The sequence below is a fragment of the Alexandromys fortis genome, unplaced genomic scaffold (assembly GCF_014885135.2).
Source record: "Alexandromys fortis isolate MF-2015 unplaced genomic scaffold, M_Fortis_MF-2015_v1.1 scaffold_16, whole genome shotgun sequence".
NCBI classification, from domain to species: Eukaryota; Metazoa; Chordata; class Mammalia; order Rodentia; family Cricetidae; genus Alexandromys; species Alexandromys fortis.
The window spans coordinates 90,884-110,956 of NW_026067893.1; the positions used below are offsets into that span (position 1 = coordinate 90,884).

Sequence of the window (20,073 nt, forward strand, 5' to 3'; positions counted from 1 at the left end):
AACCTTTCAAAGACTACAGAATATGGCATTTAAAATGTTTAAGAACATAGGACTTTTCATGACAACGAGACACATCTGCTCCTGGCAGCACCAATTATTTCAAAAAGATGATGGGCATTGAAGAGGCTCCTCATGGAGTATGTTAGCCATTTGGGCAAGAAACTGCTCTTGCCTGGACTGCTTGATGGTATGTTGTGTGAACTGGACATGCAGGACCCACAGAGAAATGACTATTAAACTTGCCTAAAGGTGAGATCATTCTTTGGGGTTCCTGGCAGACATTCTGCAGGACACAGAAAAAGTGACTGACAAACTGCAAATATAGGTGGAACTGTCTTTGAAATTTCCTGCTCTGTGGAAAAGTCTGCTGGATATTATGAACCTGTAGGCCGAAGACGGATGTCCCAATGGTATATAAGAAATCTGGGTGACTGTCCAGACAGCAAGAAGTCTCTGTAAATTCTAGAGTTTTGGAAGTTGCTTACAATGCACTTTCTGTTTACTTAGGTAATATTATCTCCTTCTGGAGTCTTTGATGGAATTGAAGAATTTATAGTATTCTTTAGTTATGATAAAAGTTAAAGAAGATATAAATATTGTTGCTTGATAATAATTCTTGCTTGATACCTGTTTTGTTATATGTAATTTTACTATGTTACAATTAAAACCTTCCTTTTTATTTAAATAGAAAAGGGGAGGTGATGTGGGCTTCCCCTTTGTATGCTGTGAATACCATTGGTTAATAAAGAAACTGCTTTGCGCCTACAGCAGAGTATGGAAGAACAGAGCTAAGTGGGGAAAACTAAACTGAATGTTGGGAGAAAGAAGGTGGAGTAAGAGAGAAGTCATGTAGCCCTGCTGGAGACAGATGCTGGAACTTTACATAGTAAGTCATAGCCTCATGACAATACACAGATTACTAGAAATGTGTTAAATTAAGATGTAAGAGTTAGCCAATAGGAGGCTAGAGGCAATTAGCCAAGCAGTGATTTAATTAATACAGTTTCTGTGTGGTTATTTTGTGGCTAAGCAGTTGGGAACGAACTAGTGGCCTCCATACAACATCTGCAGTAAGATTTAAGCTTGGAGCTCTCTATTTCCTGCCCCAGGGAGCTATAGAATATTTCAAAGGAGGAGGAAAAATCAGTTTCTGTGGACAGGATTTCTATAAAAACACTTCCAGTAAACAGAAATGGCTCCAGGAATTTGGTGATTTCTTGTTTTGTTTTCAGTATTTACTTTTGTACATGGTGTGCTCTTTTTTAAAAAGATAGATTTATTAATACAGGGTTTCTCTGTATAATCTTGAATTTCCTGGAACTTGCCCTGTAGACCAGGCTGGTTTCAAACTCACAGATATCTACCTGCCTCTAGGATTAAAGGCATGTGTTACCACTGCCCAGCTAAAATTTATTTTTATTTTTTGAGTGTTTTACCTACAGTTTGTATGCGCACTGTGTGCATGTCTGGTACCTGTGGAGCAGAGGAGAGTGTCAGATGCCCTGGAACTACAGTTACAGATAATGGTTTTAAGCTGTCGTGTAGGTATTAGGAACCCAACCCAAGCCCTCTGCAAGGGTAATGAGTGTTCTTAAACACTAAAGTATCTTTGTATCCCCCCATATGGTGCTCCCTCCCTCCCTCATTTTCTCCCTCCCTCCCTCCCTCCTTCTGTTCATCCCCTCTGAGGCAGAATTTACTGAAGAATTATTTTATTTTATGTGTATGAATATTTAACCTGCTTGTATGTATGTGTATCATGTACATGTCTGGTGCTCTCATTATAAGAGAGAATCCAGATTCCTGGACTAGAGTTAAGATGGTATGAGCCACCATGTGGGTGCTGAGAATCAAACTCAGGTCCTAAGTAAGAGCAGCAAATACTCATAACAGTTTAGTCATCTCTCTCGCTCCATGAGGCAGGATCTTGCTTATACTTCAGGCTGACCTCAAACTAATGGTGCTTCTACTGCCTCAGCCTCCAAAGTGCTAGAAGTGTGCACCACCATGCCCAACTGCTATTTATTTTCTTAAATGAGAATATTTCCCACATCCTTTAAGCTTCAGCCCTCATAAAACCAGAACCTTCCCTTGCTTCCACTATAGAGTGTTCATGGCCAGTCTCAGAGGCACTTATCCAGAGATCTGTCCAGAGCCTAGTTCAGGGCTCAGCAGTCTCCAAGCTTCTAGGAAGGTAAGCCCAACCTGTCATCTTTCTACTTCATGAAGATCTCAAAGACCCAGAGTCTGAGCTCTATGTGGTTAGGTGTTTGAGTAACCGAAAGGTAACACCCTGCTACTTTTTGTCTAAAAAGGGGCTAGATTTTTCTCCAGTGAAGAATTTTTTGTTTGTTGATTTTTTTTTTTTTTTTTTTTGGTTTTTCGAGACAGGGTTTCTCTGTGGTTTTGGAGCCTGTCCTGGAACTAGCTCTTGTAGACCAGGCTGGTCTCGAACTCACAGAGATCCGCCTGCCTCTGCCTCCCAAGTGCTGGGATTAAAGGCGTGCACCACCACCGCCCACCTTCGTTGATTTTTTTTAACATTTTTTAAATATTTATTTATTTATTTATTTATTTATTTATTTATTTATTATGTATACAATATTCTGTCTGCATGTATGCCTGCTGGCCAGAAGAGGGCACCAGACCCCATTACAGATGGTTGTGAGCCACCATGTGGTTGCTGGGAATTGAACTCAGGACCTTTGGAAGAGCAGGCAGTGCTCTTAACCACTGAGCCATTTCTCCAGCCCCTTGTTGATTTTTTTTAAAGACAGAGTTTCTCTGTGTATCCCTGGTTGTCCTGGAACTCGTTTTGTAGACCAAGCTGGCCTCAACGAAAACCTGCCTGTCTCTGAGAAGGAATTAAAGGCATGTGCCATCATGTGTGGTAACTCCAGTAAAGATTTTAATCTGTGGGAGATAGTGATAAATGAGGGGAAGCAATCTTCTAATTTAAAAAAAAAATTCAACCAGAACTCCCCACCCCCATCAGATGTCATACTTATGCCCAAGACCCACACACAGGTGGGGGTGTTACATTGAAAACACTCTGACTCTGGTTTGGAAATAACAATATTCTATATGAATATTCTATATGAAGTCCACAATTCCACCACAATGCAGGCACATGACTCTCTAGGTGGTGACCTCTTGAACCTTATGGACGGTGGCCTTGAGGGCAGATGAGAATTCTGATAGGTAAGCAGAAGTAGAGAGCACAGTGTGATCAGTCAGATGCTTCTCCAGCTGGGGTCTGAGTCAAGTCTATCATCAGTCACAGACTCCCTGAATGTGCATCCTGTGTCCACATCACAGGATTCAGCCCAAGAGCTTAAAGGTCAAGTCAGTTCCCCAGCAGCAATAGTTACAGACCAATGAAGACTGTGGGTGGCTGTGGGCAGCCTCTTTGTCCTCAGGGAGAGCTAGAGAGATGGTCTCATCAACACAGGTGTTTCTACAGCTGAGGCAAGGCACAACCATGCCTAGAGATGAAGTGGTTGAGTAGGCAGTAGAGTTCCCTTCATTTTTCCATTCCTAGTGTCTGTGCTCTGGGAAGGGTTCAAAGAAAAATGAAGTTCTGGATGAATTAATTTTCTCCTTAGGACAAAACTGATGTATTTCTGTACAACATTCAGAGAACAGGATAACCTACAAGAATCCTAACTGAGAGCAGGTGATGATGTGAAGGCAAGAAAGAACGAGGAACAAGCCCTACTGACTAGGCCACTGGGACCTATGCTGTTCCTTTGGATAACAAAGAAGAACACAGAACCCCCGGGAAATAGACATGGCTCTCAGGAGAACACTCACTGGGTTCAACAGATCTAGACACACATTTTCTTGGCTTTTCAAGTGTCTTCACAGAAATCAGAATGAAAAATTCTTGAGCAATGGGAAGAGAACATTTTAAATAATACTGGAATTTAACCAGGGGCCCTGGGATATGGACAGCACTAATGAGAAAGAAAGGAAACCACACTGACTCTGACCCAGACCTCGACCCTTTACGTCAGAGGCAAAAGAGGATAATTAACAAAATGTAGTGTGCCCAGACATGGAATGAGAGGCCAGCTGAGCTCTGTCAATTTGATAATACCCAGTTGTGACCTGTGAAGCCAAGTGTGCAACCAGAGATGTTTACACAGGCTTTGCACATGGGGCTTGCAACCCCAGGGAAGTTGCTGGGGCAGAAGGGGTTCTTCCTTGTGGTTTGTATTCAGCCAGTTTTGTTCTACGTGAGCCAATGCCACCTCATGCAGGTTCTTCACAATTGGCAGTCTGGTCCCAAGGGGCTGAAGTGTAGAGTGTCCCTTCAGGAGAGTTCCTTAGGCTTCATGTGTGAGAGGTGAGGACACAGCCAGCTGATTTTCTGTCTTCTAGAATAGTCACTGTCCTCCTGTTCCATAGCTTCCAATCCAGTCTCCATCTGAAAGCGGGCTAGTTTTCTCTAGTAAAGATTTAATCTGTGGATGTTAAGATGAAGGAGGGACAGTGATCCCTATGCCTGTTAATGTCATGTCTGTGTTCAAGGCCTGCAGATGTGGGTGCGAAGGTGGGATATACAGTGAGTCAGCCAAGCACAGGCACTACTAGGGTCAGTGTTCTGCCCACCCAGGACAGCTGGAGGAAGGGATGCTCAAGAAGCAGATACCCAAAATGGAATTCTAGACAAGAAACGCACAGAGAAGAAAGGAGGGCAGAAGCAGAGCTGGCCGTATGAGCATCAAAGGGATGTCCAATTTTCTGACCTGAAAGGTCATAAGAAAGGAAAAAAAGCCCTAAGGGACCTGCTTCATCTTGCTATGAGAAGCTGAAATGAAACGGCTGTAGACAAAGACAATTCTGTTTCCAGGAAAAACTGTTCAGGAGTCAGAGGTATATCTGAATGAAGAACAATTTGTGCAGAAGGACGTTTACAAGAGAAAATGATCAAGACGCACTGCAAGTGGAACAGAAGTCCAGACTCCGGGACAGGGGAGTCCAATCAGCACGGGTGCGAGTGGAACGGAAGTCCAGACTCAGGGACAGGGGAGTCCAATCAGCATGAGCAAGCTAAAGACAACAGCCCCACCTCACATTGAGACTTGATCATTCTTAGCGCCTTGTCACTCTAGCTACACCCAGAAAACTGATTCAGGGGACAATTTTGCTGTGTGTTAAATTCTGAGAAGCCCAAACACCGAAGAGCCCAAACTCTACAGAATAAGGCTACATCCCAGCCTCACTCTTAATCTGTCACTCTTCTACTTTTACCAATATGCTAGCTTAATCATTTTTAAGTGTACAGTTCAGTGGTGTTGAGTTCACTCTTTCAATCATCTTTTCCACATCCTTTCTGGAAAACCTGAATGTAATTTCTGTAAGTCTGTCTATCCTGAGCTGGCCAGATGGTTCAGGAGCTGAGGGCACCTGTTACCAAGCCTACAAGTTAAGTTCAATCCCTGGGACCCACATGGTAAAAGTAGTGAACTGACTCCCATGGGTTGTCCTCTGACCTCTACATGTATACTGTGGCGTGCGTGCGCGCGCGTGCGCGCACGCACACACACACACACACACTTTTAAATCTGGCATCTTTCACTTAGTTCAAGGTTTTTGAGCTTCAGCCATGCTGTAGTATGTATCAGAATTTGGTGGACTTAAATATGTCACTATACGTATATGGTGTATTTTATCTATTTATGTACATCTTGATGGACACTTGGATTCTAGTCCAATTGTAAATAATGCAATCTGGACATTTGCAGACACATATTTGAGTCCTTGCTTACAGTTTCCCCTTCTTCATTATTACTAACCCATGTGGTTTAGGGTAAAATGGAGACAACTGTTGTTTTTCATTGAGGATTATACAGAAACTAGAATGAGCTAAAAGCATAAAGTCCCATGTGCTGTACAGTAATTAATGCTTCTTCTTCCCACCTCCAACATGAAAACCCGCTTTTGGTAAGAGAGAATAAATTCAACATGTAGATGAGGATAAGGTGGCACCAACTGCCTACTCCAGTAAGCTCAAGCACTACACATGGTACAGCATCTAGACATTTACTGACCACAAAAGAACAGTCTGCGGGGAATCTGGGCCCAGATGCAGGCCACCTATGGTGGAAGACGAAAACAAAGCCAAGCAGTGCACTTTTGATGTTATTTATCCATGTTTCTTGCCCAGGGTCTTGCAAAGTTCTGCAAGGGTAATTCTAGTCTTCTTTTTCAAGCTGTGTGACCAGTCCTTCTCTGGGCCTGTTTCTTCATGTAGGAAATAAACAATCTGGCTTAGATCAGTAATTTTCAACTGGGTTAAGTGGAACACTAACTATTCTTACAGTCAGATCCTAAGGAGTGAGAAAGAAATGCAAAAGGGAAGCCTGGTTAACTACTGAAGATCTTCTTTGTCTGCCTGTACACTGGAAAACAGGAGGAAGTAGCCTACTTGGAACTTGTATAGAAAGTGACTTCAAAAGTCCCACCCTCAAGCTTTCTTTCCAATTCTTTTCTGCCCTCAATTCTCTTCACAGTACTGTGGCAAGAAGCTGAAAAGCCAGGCATATGGTTGCATCACCCTTCCACCCCAGCCTGCCACTTGGAGAGACCCCTTATTAAGGCAAAGGCAGACTCTGAACTCATTACATTCGTTGACAACAGGGTGAAGATCCATTCCTGTTTCTGGGAGACAGGAATCAATAATCTCAGTAGAAGAGAAAAGCCAGATTCAGGGCCAGTGTATAGAGTTCATGGTCTATGAAGAAGGTTGGAGAAAGTACTTTTGTAGGAATAATTCCCATGCTCTTGGTTGCCCTGGAGACCACAGGTTGGCTAGATGGTGTGATAGCTAATCTTACAGGTCAACTTGACTAGACTTGAGAAATCTATAGGAAAATCTACCTCTGAATGTTTTTTTGAGTGCTTTTCCAACAACTGGACCATGAGGGTTCTGACTTAAGGACTCATCAATTGATAGACACAATATTCAAACAGATTACCCAGGAGATGGGGTTACTGTGGGAGGTAAGGCCTAGTTAGACAAAGTTGGATACTAGGAGTACCTTTTTATAAGCCATAAATTTTCCTGGTCCCTTCCTGTTGCTTCCTGTCCATGATGATGTAAAGGGAAGAGCCACATACTCATACCACCACAATGCTCTTGTCCAAACACTGTAAAACAGTGAGCCAAAATAAATCCTTCCTTCATCAAGTTGGTTTTTTTTTTGTTTTTGTTGTTGTTTAACCAGAAATTGGTCACAGCAACAGGAAAAATATCCAATACAAACAGGTTGGTCAATTCTACACTACCTATATCAGAAAGTTGTGTCACCTGGTTCAGAAATCCTTGTTCCAGGCCACACTATCTTTATTATCATCAAGTCAGCATCCCATAATGCATCACTAGCTAGGGAGAATAGAGCATTTCTGAAGATAATTAATGGTCTTAGGAGAACCAGGGTGACAAATAACACTGAGGCACTCAGAAAAGTTTATCCTGTTCAATTCTTCCTCAAGTCCCATAAAGAAAATCTCAGCAGTGTGCTAGTATATGATTAGCTCACCTCTGACACATACTAATCACCATACAGTGAGAAAGGTTCATCATGTCCAGAGCATTACTCTCTAGTTATCCCTATATACATACTGGTTTACCTTGCAGCTCACTTTGTTTTAGTTAAAACATGATTTGACTCAAAAGAAAAATGCTGATCACTGTAATTGTGGTCTGCAAATATGATATCTATGAAAACTGATGATATTGAGTCCAGGCCTGCACTCGCTCTCTTCAATTCCATACTCAGATGAGCAAACTAAGGTACTGTTGTTTGAATCTGAAATGTCCTCAATAGGTTTAACGATTTCAATGCTTGTTTTGTATCTTGTGAATATTTTGAAAGTTGTGGAAGCATTAGAGTAGAGCCTGATATAAAAAGTAGGTCATAAGTGCCTTGAAGGTTATGCCCATGCCCTGATACCAGCCTGCACTCCCTGTTTCTTGGTATTCCACCACATAAGGAGTTTCCTATTAACATTAGCTGTCAACTTGACACAGCTTAGAAAAACCTTTAAAAAGGTTTCCGTTGATCAACTGTCTTTATCAGGTTGGTCCACAACCTTGTCTGTGAGGGACTGTCTTGACTCTTAATTGATGTAGAAGGACCTGTCCACTTATCGGTGGCACCATTCCTGGAGCAAGTGATTCTGGGTTGTATAAGGAAACTACCTGAGCATGAGCCTAAGTAAATAAAAGAGAAAGCACAGCAAGCAGTATTCCTCCATGGTTTTTGCTTCAGAGTTCTCCTTGAGTTCCTACCAACTTCCCTCAGTGATGAACTGTGACCTCAAAGTAAAAACCAAAACAAATAAACAAAATCAAAACAAACAAACAAAACAAAAACCCTTTCCTTTCTTAAGTTGCTTTTGGTCAGAGTGTTCTATCAACGAAACAAAGAAGAGATCAGAGCACACCTCAAGATTCTGCCACCAAGAGACTTGGCTCTAGAGGGGATCCCAAGTGTCCACGGGGATGTCCCCAGCTAGGTCCTTGGGCAGCAGAGCAGAGGGTGCCTGAACTGGCCTTGCCCCACTATCACACTGATGATTATCTCGAATATCACAATAGAATCTTCTTCTGGCAATGGATGAAGATAGAGACAGAGCCCCTCATCACAGCAACGGACTGAGCTCCCAAGATCCAGTTGAAGGGCAGAAGGAGGGAGAAAATGAGTAAGGAAGTCTGGACCACAGGGGTTGGTCCACCCACTGAGACAGTGTGCCTGTTCTAATGGGAGCTCACCAAATCCAGCTGGACCGGGACTGAACGAGCATGTGATCAAACTGGACTCTCTGAATGTGGCTGATAATGGGGGCTAACTGAAAAGTCATTGATAAAGGCACTGGGACTTGTTTCTACTGCATGTACTGGCTTTTTGGGACCCTAGTCTATCTGGATGCAAAGCTTCCTAGGCTTGGATGTAAGGGGAGGGCCTTGGACTTCCCACAGGGCAATGTTCCCTGCCCTCTCTTAAGGAGGGTGGGAGAGGGAGTAGGGTGAGTGGGGGAGCAGGAGGGGAATGGGAGGAGGGGGAGGAAGTGTAAATTTTTGAATGGAAAAACAATTAATTAAAAAAAAAAAGATTCTGCCACCATAGATGGAGCTGCTTTGCCACGTCTTTCCTACTGTGATGAACTTTGAAACTCCCTAAAACCTTTCCCTCTGAGTTGTTTCTCCCAGGCACTTGATCACAGTGATGTTAAAGTTACTAATATAGACTCCAAGGATGCTTGCAGTACTAGAAGTTAGCAGGACTGGTCTTCTATGTGGTCCTGACAAAGAGTGAAGCCAGGTGACTGCCCTGAGGCCAGAGCTGAGAACCAGCCTGCTAGCCTTTGCTCAACATCCTGGTGCTATTGTCTGTGGCAGAAAAACTTACCACTGAGAGGGTACAATAGGCCTGACCAGCCTTTGCTCAACATCCTGGTGCTACTGTCTGGGGCAGAAAAACCTACCACTGAGAAGGTACAATAGGCAAGAGAGGGGTCAAGAAATTGAGAAGCAAACTAGGAATCATTATTTCTTTTCATACAACCCCTTTTCTTTTTCAAGGGTGGCTGCTTTCCCAGAGAGCTAAACATACATTAGGGATTAATTTCTTTTGTGCAAAAGTAAGCTTATCGATCTACCATAACAGCAACAAACTTCCATTTTACCCTGTCATTTTTAAAATTTATTTAAAAAAAAAACTTTTTTTCCCTCATTTTACAAATCAATTCCAGTTTCCATTCCATCCTCTCCCACTCCCTCCACCTAACCTCCCATTCACTCCTCAGAGAGGGCAAGGATTTCCATGGGAAGTCACCAAAGTATAGCACATTGCTTTGAGTCAGGAACAAGGCCCTCCCCACTCACTATATCTAGACTGAGCAAGGTATCCCTTCAAAGAGAATAGGTTCAATAAAGTCAGTACAAGCAGTAGGGATAAATCTTGGTCTCACTGCCAGTGGCCACACAGTCTACCCCAGCCATACAACTGTCACCCACATTCAGAGGACCTAGTTTGGTCCTTTGTTGGTTCCCCCACTGTCAGGTTGGAGTTGTTGAGCTTCATTAGCTCAGGTAAGCTGTTTTAGTGGGTATCCCCGTCATGGTCCTGACCCCTTCCCCCCGTTGCTCATATTACCATTCCTCCCTCTCTGCAACTGGACTTTGGAACCTCAGTCCAGTGCTCCACTGCAGATCTCTGTATCTGTGCATCAGTTGCTGGATGAAGGTTCTTTGATGACATTTAAGATAGCCATCAATTCTGACTACAGGGAAAAGTCAGCTCAGGTACACTCTCCACAACTGTTCAGGGTCTTAGCTGGGGTCATCTTGTAGTGTCAGGTTTCTTTCTAGCCCCACAATGGCTCCCTCAATCAAGATATCTCTTTCTTTGTTCTCCTTCTTTGTCCTTTCCCCATCTAGACCATCCCATTCCCTCAAGTTCTTTTCCCCTTTCCTCTTTTTCTCACCTCCCCCTTCTGTCCTTCCTTCTCTCCACACCCCCATGATCCCAAATTTCTCAGGAGATCTTGACTATTTCCCCATCCCAGGGGAATCTATTTATATTTCTCTTAGGATTCTCCTTGTTACCTAACTTCTCTGGGGTCTTGGATTATAGGCTCGTTATTCTTTGATTTACATCTAATATTCACTTATGAATGCATATATACCATGCTTGTCTTTCTGGATCTGGGTTACCTCATTCAGGATGGGTTTTTTTTTCTAGTTCTATCCATTTGCATGCAAATTTCAAGATGTCATCTTTTTTTGTCGCTGAGTAGTACTCCATCGTGTAAATGTATCACATTTTCTTTAACCATTCTTCAGTTGAGGGGCATCTAGGTTGTTTCCAGGTTCTGGATATTACGAATAATGCTTTTATGAACATAGTTAAGCAAATGCCCTTATAGTATGATTGCACATATTTTGGGTATGTGCCCAAGATTGGTATTGCTGGATCTTAAGGTACAATTTTCTGAGAAACCGCCATACTGATTTCCAAAGTGGCTGTACAAGTTTGTACTCCTACCAGCAATGGAGGAGTGTTCTTTCTCCTTACTCTGCATCCTCTCCAGCATAAGCTATCATTGGTGTCCCTGATTCTAGCCATTGTGACTGGTGTAATCTTAGGGTAATACTAACCAAAGAAGGGAAAGACCTATATGACAAGAACTTTAAATCTCTGAAGAAAGAAACTGAAGAAAATATCAGAAAATGCAAAGATTTCCAAGCTCTTGCATAGGTAGGATCACCATAATAAAATTGGCAATCCTACCAAAAGAAATCTACAGATTCAATGCAATCCCCATCAAAATCCTAACACAATTTTTCATAAAAAATTCGCGAAAAAACAATATTCAACTTCATATGAAAAAAAAAAAAACAAAAACCAAAAAAAACAGGACAGCCAAAACAATAACATACAATAAAGGAATGTCCAGAGTCATCATCATCCCTGATTCAAGCTCTGCTACAGAGCTACAGGAATGAAAACAACTTGGTATTGGCATAAAAACAGAGAGGTTGACCAAGGGAATCAAATCGAAGACCCGGATATTAATCCACACACCTATGAACACCTGATTTTTGACAAAGAAGCTAAAATTATACAATGGAAAAAAGAAAGCATCTTCAACAAATGGGGCTGGCATAACTGGATGTCAGCATGTAGAAGAATACAAATAGACTCAAGTCCAAATGGATCAGAGACCTCAACATAAATCCATTGAACCTCATAGAAGAGAAAGTGTGACCTAGCCTTCAACACATGGGCAGAGGAGACTACTTCCTAAATATAACACCAGTAGCACAGATACTGAGAGCAACAATAAGTAAATGGAACCTTCTGAAACTGAAAAGCTTCTATAAAGCAAAGGACACAGTCAATAAGACAAAAGGCAGCCTACTGAATGGGAAAAGATCTTCACCAACCCCACATCAGACAGAGAACTGATCTCCAAAATATATAAAGAACTCAAGACACTAGACATGAAAATACCAAATAAACCAATTCAAAATGGGATACATATACAAACAGAGAATTCTCAACAGAAGAATATTAAATGGCCAAAAGACACTGAAGGAAATGTTCAACATCCTTAGCCATAAGGGAAATGCAAATCAAAACGACTCTGTCATTGTTTATAGAAACAAAGAGACAACCCTATGTCTGCAGAGGGCAGGGAGAACAATATCCTGCCTGAGGTCCTTTGGTCCAAAAATAAACTCCAAATACTGCCTGGGCTGGGTATCCTCGCCATCCCGCAGAGGAACACTACAGTGACTCTGTCAAATCTGCTGATCCCACCTGTCTACCTTTCCTGTCTAGGAAGAACCCCATGCAGGGCTTGCTTGAGTTTCTGCTCTGACTTCCCTCAGTGATAAACTGTGATCTGGTGGTGTAAGCCAAACAAACCCTTTCCTCTTATAAGATGCTTTTGTCAATGATTGTGTGTGTGTGTGTGTGTGTGCGTTGTGTGTGCGTGTGTTGGGAGGTTGGGGCAGGGGGCATCAATGCACCAGCACTGAGCTTCATATGGATCCACTTAAACTTTCTAGCAAAATTAGATCTAAAGTGGGAACCACCTGTCAGGCCTTAGTCATTAAGATTTAAATAATGGAGAACCAGCACAATGGTTCATGAGCCCAAATAAAATGAGCCACAGGAAAATGCCCTACAGATAGCACTGCTGAGGCAAGTCACTCGATAGTCCATTCTGAACTAGCTTCTCTTCCCAAACCGCAGCTGCTGGGCCTGTAAAGTGGATGCACAAGTGCCCTCTTAGAGAGTTACTGGGAAGATCTGTAAGAAATCATGACAGTGTAGTGTTATACTCCGAAGGATCTAAAGGCTATCACAGAAAACCACAGAAGGATGCTCATGCAGAATGGTTATGAAGGATCAGGCTTGGTCCTGACCTTTTTCTGACGGACATCAAGGTTTTGGTTCTCCAGAGGAAGAGTGGCTCATAACACATCATGTACACCAGGATTTGTTCTTTTTGTTTCTGTACACACCCTGTTCCCAAAGGAACAGAGGACTTCTTAGAAAGACACTTAAGGCAAGGCAAGCACAAGTCATTTGAAAATAAGTAACAGAAATGAAGCATGAAATTCATCAAAAAATTGTAAATGTCTTAAATAATACCATCAAGAAAGTGAAAAGATGAGATCCACAATGGAGAAAATAGTTGCGATTCATATATTTGAGAAATGACTTGTATCTAGAATTCTTGTATACAAAGAATTCTTGTAAATCAACAGACTTACAACTATCTTTAAAAATGGGCAGAGGATTTGAATAGAACTTTTACAAAGAAAATATACAGATGACCAATAAGCACAGGAAAAGATGAAACACTATCAGTGACTAGGGAAATGCAAATCAAAATCGTACCAAGAAACTAACTCATACCACTAAGGTTGATAAAATAAAGACAGAAAACTGAGGGCTGAGAAAATGGCTCAGAGGGTAAAGTACTCACTGCATGAGTATGAGGACCTGCATTCAGATACCTAGGACCCACATAAAATCTGAATGTGATGGTGTACCTACAACTCCAACACCGAAGAAGCAAAAACAGGCAGCTCGCAGGATCTGTTGGCCAGCAAGTATAGCCAAAACAGTGAACTCCAGGTACAAGGGAGGTTCTGTCTCTAAAAATAAGGTTAAGAACAATAGGGGAAGATGCCTAAAAATCAACCTTTGGATTCCACATGTGCATACACATGTGAAAGCACCCACACAAATGTTCTCAATAGCTCTCTCTCTGCTCATTTGTGTTCATTCTCTCTTCCTTCTCTCTTTCTCTCTCTCTTTCTCTGTCCCTCTCTCCTCTCTCTCTCTCCTCTCTCTGTCTCTCTGTCTGTCTTGTCTGTCTGTCTGTCTCTCTCTCTCTCTCTCTCACACACACACAGATACACAGAGTGAAAAGGGGGAGTGAGAAAAGAGAGAAAGATGAAGATGTAGATAAACCAGAACTTTCAAGTGATAGTTATAAGATCTAATGTAATTTATTTTATATATATGAGTGTTTTTTCTGCAATGTATGCATGTGTACCACTTGTGTGCCTGGTGCTCATAGAGGTCCACGAAAAATTCTTTTCCTTTTTCTTCTTTTGCACCAGGTTTCCTCCTCCTCCTTTCAGATCTGCTTTGGCAGCATGCCCTCCTAGAAACTCCCCTGGTTCATTGGCTGGACTGTCAGTTTCTTGAGACTCACCATGGAAATACCATGGACTCTAACACTGCTGCCATCATAAACATTCAATTGATTTTCATCTGGGCTCATTTTACGCAGTATTGACTTGTATCATCCAATTGAGGTCCTGAGACCCCCATCTTGAGGCACAGAAGACCCAGCAAAAAGGTAGGGTACTCAGAGCAATGGACTGTCCAGTGGCAAAGGAGGCCTTGGACAGTGGAAGGCATGAGAACCAGGCAAAGGCAGACACAAGGGTAGCAGAGATGGAGCAGAGAGTAACACGTTCTTCAAACAGCAGGGACAAAGACCAAAAGGGCTTGCACATCAAGGTGGGCCTGGAAAGTCGTAGGGCTGGAGCTAGTATGAATGCAGAAAAGTAACAGGGAAAAGTAAGTTAGCCCAAAAGGTGTGACCATGACAACCCTTGGGTAAGTCTTCTTGCTCTGTAGCCCAAGAGTGCCAATAGGTCATAAAATAAGAAAGTTGGTAAACAAAGTTTAGAAAACTCTTTATCAACGGGTAAACAGGTTTCCTCATTTCAGGCCTTCTCAGAGCTTTTGATAAGTTCCCATGATGGGTGAGTCACTATCCATGAGAGATCTGCAGTGTAACACTTTCTACACGGTACTGATCACAGCGTCTCTGAATTAGTCAGTTGTGGGTGAGGGTGAGATGGTACTTGGTGTGCATCCTGAAGAAAGGCCTATGATGAGGATAATTTAGTTTGGGGGCATTGGCCCTGGAGCATCCGTGAAGCCATCAGTGTCTAGTTCAGGCCCTCACCCAGTCCTTTGCTTCCCCTGTACCTGGGCCTCTGCATTGCTGAGAAGTGAAGCAGGCTTTTGAGAAAGTTCCTCCAGGAAAAGCTAATAAGCAGTTCAAAATTTATTGTAGGAAAACACTCAACCCAGGGGATGGCCTCCCCCAAGCCCCTGGACTGCAGCAGATGGTGTGGTTTAAATTTCAGAAATTGAGGAGTACTTAGGAAAAAAAATGTTGGCAGGCACCAAGGCACTTATAAAACCATCTGAGTTGATGAGGGAATCCAGGCCTCATGCCTCTAGAAGATGTGACAACATGAACAGAGGTGAGGAACCTGAAGACTAAGATGAGGGTCTTCTGACAGATGCTCTGGACTGGAGAAAGAGAAGGGGCAGCAAAGAGAGAGAGAGGGGAGCAGGCCCAGTGCTTTCTGACACCCTGCACTGAGACAGACCACAGAGCCTACTCCTTTTGAGGCAAAGGAAACTCTCTACTTCCACCAGATGATTGGGGGGGGGGAGTACTGAATGGAAGGAATAGTAAATGGTGCTTCCTGGGATTAGGATCAAATCCTGGCCTTGCCACGTTCTAGCTGTGTGATCTGGGATGTGACGGCTATAGGGTAGAATATCAATAGTAATATAATAAAAAGGACTCTGAGTTAGTGCTTGATACGGCAAGTGAACATTGTCAGCTGCCATTGCTTTGGGCAGACACATGTAGGTGTCAGCTTCACTGGTGGTACAGATGAAGAGGAGGACCAGACCTAGTACACGTGTGGTAGGAAGGGGGTAAAGAATCCATGGGTAACAGCATGAGTTCTGAGGTCTGCAGGCCCTGGTGCCTGTATGTGTGCATACTAGGATTTCAGTCAGGGAGCTGTTGTCACCATCATCCTTTGGCATACCTCCTCCCCTTAGGAACACTGCCTCTAGACGTGAATCATCTATTCACATTCAGAGTGCTTGCTGTGCTTTACATGGAAGTTAGACGAGAAATGCAGTCACCTTCAGCTGCTTCATATGTCATGACTGTGAATCAAGAGGATGACCCACTTGCATATTGGCATCGATAGCATGCTATACAATGGCTCACAGATGAAGGGAGTAGCCATATTGTTGGGTCATACACTGACCAGAGCAAGCTGGGCAGTTTTTGCTTTGAGAGATATTTCACCAGCATTAATTCTGCTAGTTTTGTAAAGAATTAGTGATGTCTGCAGGTCCCATAAACAGAAGTGTGTGGCTAGGATGGAAGCAGAGTGAGGAAGAGCCAGGGCAGAAGAAAGAAAACGAGATCTGTAAAATGTCAGAGGCGGCCATTCAGTAGGTATGTGGAGTAGCAGAATGATACGAGTCACACATTTGGCTACGACACTGCCCTCGGCATGGAAAGGACGTGCCATGCCAACCGTAGTCATTGATGAACACGCGTGCTTGAGAACAAGTACTAAGTACTGGGAGAGAATGGGGGCAAGGACTTTGTCCTGCAAGTGTGGTGATCTGATCTATCATTAACTTGGGACATTAATCAAGAAACTGTGCTCAATGTCTACTGGACTGAACAAGACAATCATTGGCCCTAAGGGGTAAGGAGCTGTTCACAAAGACACCACATTTGACCAAAAGGGAGGCTACTTTTCAAAAAAGAAATCTAAAATTGGTTATAATTGCACATGTCTATAATCTTACCAAATAGGATACTGAGGCAGGAAGATTAAATATTTGAGAGGCTGGTGAGGTGGCTCAGTGTGTAAAGTCACTTGCCACTATGACTGATGACCTGGGTTTGAGCCGCAGGTCCCACATGGTGGAATTTCACTGACTGATGAAATTCTCCTCTAATCTCTGTGCATGTCATGGCATACGTGTGCATGTGCACACACAAAATGCAAATTTAAAAAATGTTTGAGGTTAGACTACACAGTAAGTTCTTGGCCAGCATGAAATAGTGAGATTTTGTCTCGAAAAAGAAAAAAACGGTGGTAGAGATATTTAGGGCGGGGGAGTAGATGTTTCTGGGGTTCACTCAGCTAAAGCAGCTTAACCAAATAGGTAGAACAGCTATGACCAGACCATTAAATGGGTCAAGACAGTGTCCCGCATCACCACCAGCTCACCAAATGAGTTTCTTGAAGGTTGCTTACAGGACCATGGGTGAGGGTATCTTTCCTTCTCCCATCTGTGCGCTTCCAACACCGATTTTGGTGAGAATCACCTTCCTGTCTAAATCTGTGGGCAGTCGGCAGTAAGAGGACCCTTACATGAAACCAGGTTTCCTACCCTATGCCAGGTCTATCCTGGACCACCCCCTTCTGAATCTATGTGGCTGAGGCATGATCTGGGTGGAGACGGAAACCGACCAGAGGCAGCCACCCTTCCTGTGTGTCAGGGTTGCACACATTCCTAGACAGAGCTCCTCAGTCCTCCCAATGAGAAGTCTAGGAGGACTCTTACCTTTGGAGTGAGATACTTGGTCATTATTTCCTTCCCCTTCTCTCCAAGTTTTTCATCTGGAGTAACTTCATACTCTGCCTAAAACAAAAGGAAAACAGAATTACTAATAGTTTTGCTACTGAAGTTAGAATAATTATGGTACCTTTAACCTCTTGATCAGGAACCACCTGACCAATCCCCTCTTTCTACAGAATAGGTAATTGTAGCACACAGAGAGAGGAAGACCTGGACAGGGAGCTCAAAGTACAACAACAACAAAAAAAAAAACACTCTACCCTCCATAGTTATTGATCCAGTCAACCATGAACTGAAACCTCTGAAACTGTGAGTCCAATAGATTTCTGCCACAAAATTGATTTTTCTAATAGAAAATATAAACAGAAGTTTGACAAAAAAGAAACAGTGATTTTTCTAGATGTTCTTACTACAACCTTAAAAGAAACAGGTAATATGACAAGGGAACAGTAACTGTTATTTATTTATTTATTTTTAAGGGAAAATGGGTTTACAACCTTAAGAATATAGTATAGCAGTTCTCAACCTGTGGGTCACAACCCCTCTGGGGTTGCATATCAGAAATTTACATTAAGGGCTTTCTTTTGATTTTTGTTTGTTTATTTATTATGTATACAATATTCTGTCTGCATGTATGCCTACAGGCCAGAAGACGGCACCAGACCTCATTACAGATGGTTGTGAGCCACCATGTGGTTACTGGGAATTGAACCAGGACCTTTGGAAGACGAGGCAATGCTCTTAACCACTGAGCCATCTCTCCAGCCCCTCTTTTGATTTTTGAAACAGGGTTTCACTGTGCATCCCTGGTTGTCCTGGAAATCACTCTGTAGACTAGGCTGGTCTCAAATTCACAGAGATATGCCTGCCTCTGCCTCCCAAGTGCTGGGATTAAAGGTGTGTGTCACCACCACCTGGCCACATTACAATTCTTAATAGTAGGAAAATTATAGTTATGAAGTAGCAGTAAACCATTTTTATGGTTGGAGGTCACATGAGAAACTGTATTAAACGGTCTTAGCATTAGGAAGATTGAGAACCACTGGTATAGTCCATCATAGTGGGAAGGCCATAGTTAAGTTCATGGTGGCAGGAATGGGGACCCAGGCTAGTCACATTTTGTTAGATAAGGAAGTAGAACACACAGGCGGAAAACAGATTTGGGCTGTAACATGTAAGGCTTGCCACTAGAGCAACATGTCAGCCATGGGGCCTAACTGCTATGTCCCAAAGGTTCTATAGCTACCACAAACAGAATCACTATTCTAGGGACTAAGTGTTCAAACAGGAGACAGTGGAAATATTCGATACTCAAACCAAAACATTCTGTCCTTGGCCCCCATAGGCTCACAGTTATCTCATGATGCAATATCTATCAAACCCAACTTTAGTTTTTATGGTTCTGAGAATGTTCAAAAGTCCAAAATCTTTTCTGAGACCCCTGAAACCAAAAATATACTCTCAGTTGTGATTCCTATAAAAAAATTAAAAAGTTACATTCTTCTAATATATAGTGGTAGAATAAGCATTCCCATTCCAAAAGAACTGGAGAAAAGCAAGCCTGAGCCAAAGCAAGAATGAAATGCAGCACAGCAAACACCAAACCCTGTAGTTTCATGCCCAGCATCTAGGGTTTGTGGTGACAACATATGAGCTCCAACAACTACAATACACATGAATTCCCTGCAGGGACTGTGAACTGTCAGACATTTCTTGGTCTCATTGGCTTTTTCCTGGAAGCTTAGTACAAGCCTCCATGACACTGTAACTCTAGCACTATGTGGATGGTGCTATCAGGTTCTATGGCTAGCTCAAGATGTATCCAGGACCCCTTTAATTTCAGCTGCACTGGGTCTCTGCATGTCTACTCAGATACTCTTGGAAAGCATAGTAAATTGCCTTTGAAACATCAGTCTCAGGCACCCCCCTCCACATACACAAACACCCCCACATTCTGCTTTCAAATCAATTTCCATTTTTATGACCTGGAGCCTTCTATGACTAAGGTCTTATCCTCAAGACCCCTGTCCTATTGTTCCTGTGCTCCATGATGCTAATCTCTAGCAATTAAACCTACTTTTATCCTTGGCTTTTCTGTGCCTACCCTGTCTACAATTTAAGTATGCCCACATTCCTTTCTTCACAAAATTCAACATTTTTCCTTTCTTTCTGTTCTACTTTTTGCTATGGAATAATGAATGCTCTTGTACCCTGTAAAGATTTGTCACTCGTATGGGTTTAATAAAACACTGATTAGCCAATAGCCAGGCAGGAAATATAGGTGAGGTGACCAGACTAGGAGAATTCTGGGAAGAGGAAAGCCAGACACGGTTGCCACCCAAACACAGAGGAAGCAAGATGAGAATGCTGCACAAAAGGTACCACGCCATATGGCTAAACAAAGACAAAAATTAAGGGTTAATTTAAGATGCAAGAGCTAAAGAGAAATATGCCTGAGTCATTGGCCAGTGTTGCAATTAATATAGTTTCTGTGTAATGCTGGGTGTCCGGGAAATAAAAGTGCAATCTCCGTTAGCAACTTTTTGTTCAGAATTTTTTCTATAAATTAAACTAAAAGGAGAGAGCAAAAACCAGGCCACAGTCCAAC

The 20,073-nt window shown here is 42.7% G+C and overlaps 1 protein-coding gene across 5 annotated transcripts in view; it reads right to left on the reverse strand.

Annotated features, from left to right (window-relative positions):
- Positions 1-20,073, reverse strand: part of Grk5 (G protein-coupled receptor kinase 5) — a 200,544-nt gene that overhangs the window by 40,167 nt on the left and 140,304 nt on the right. For all 5 annotated transcript variants that reach the window (XM_050148699.1, XM_050148688.1, XM_050148706.1 and 2 more), the window contains one exon: positions 17,451-17,528. In XM_050148699.1, coding sequence (XP_050004656.1) covers positions 17,451-17,528 — 78 coding nt within the window. The remainder of the gene's footprint in view (positions 1-17,450; positions 17,529-20,073) is intronic.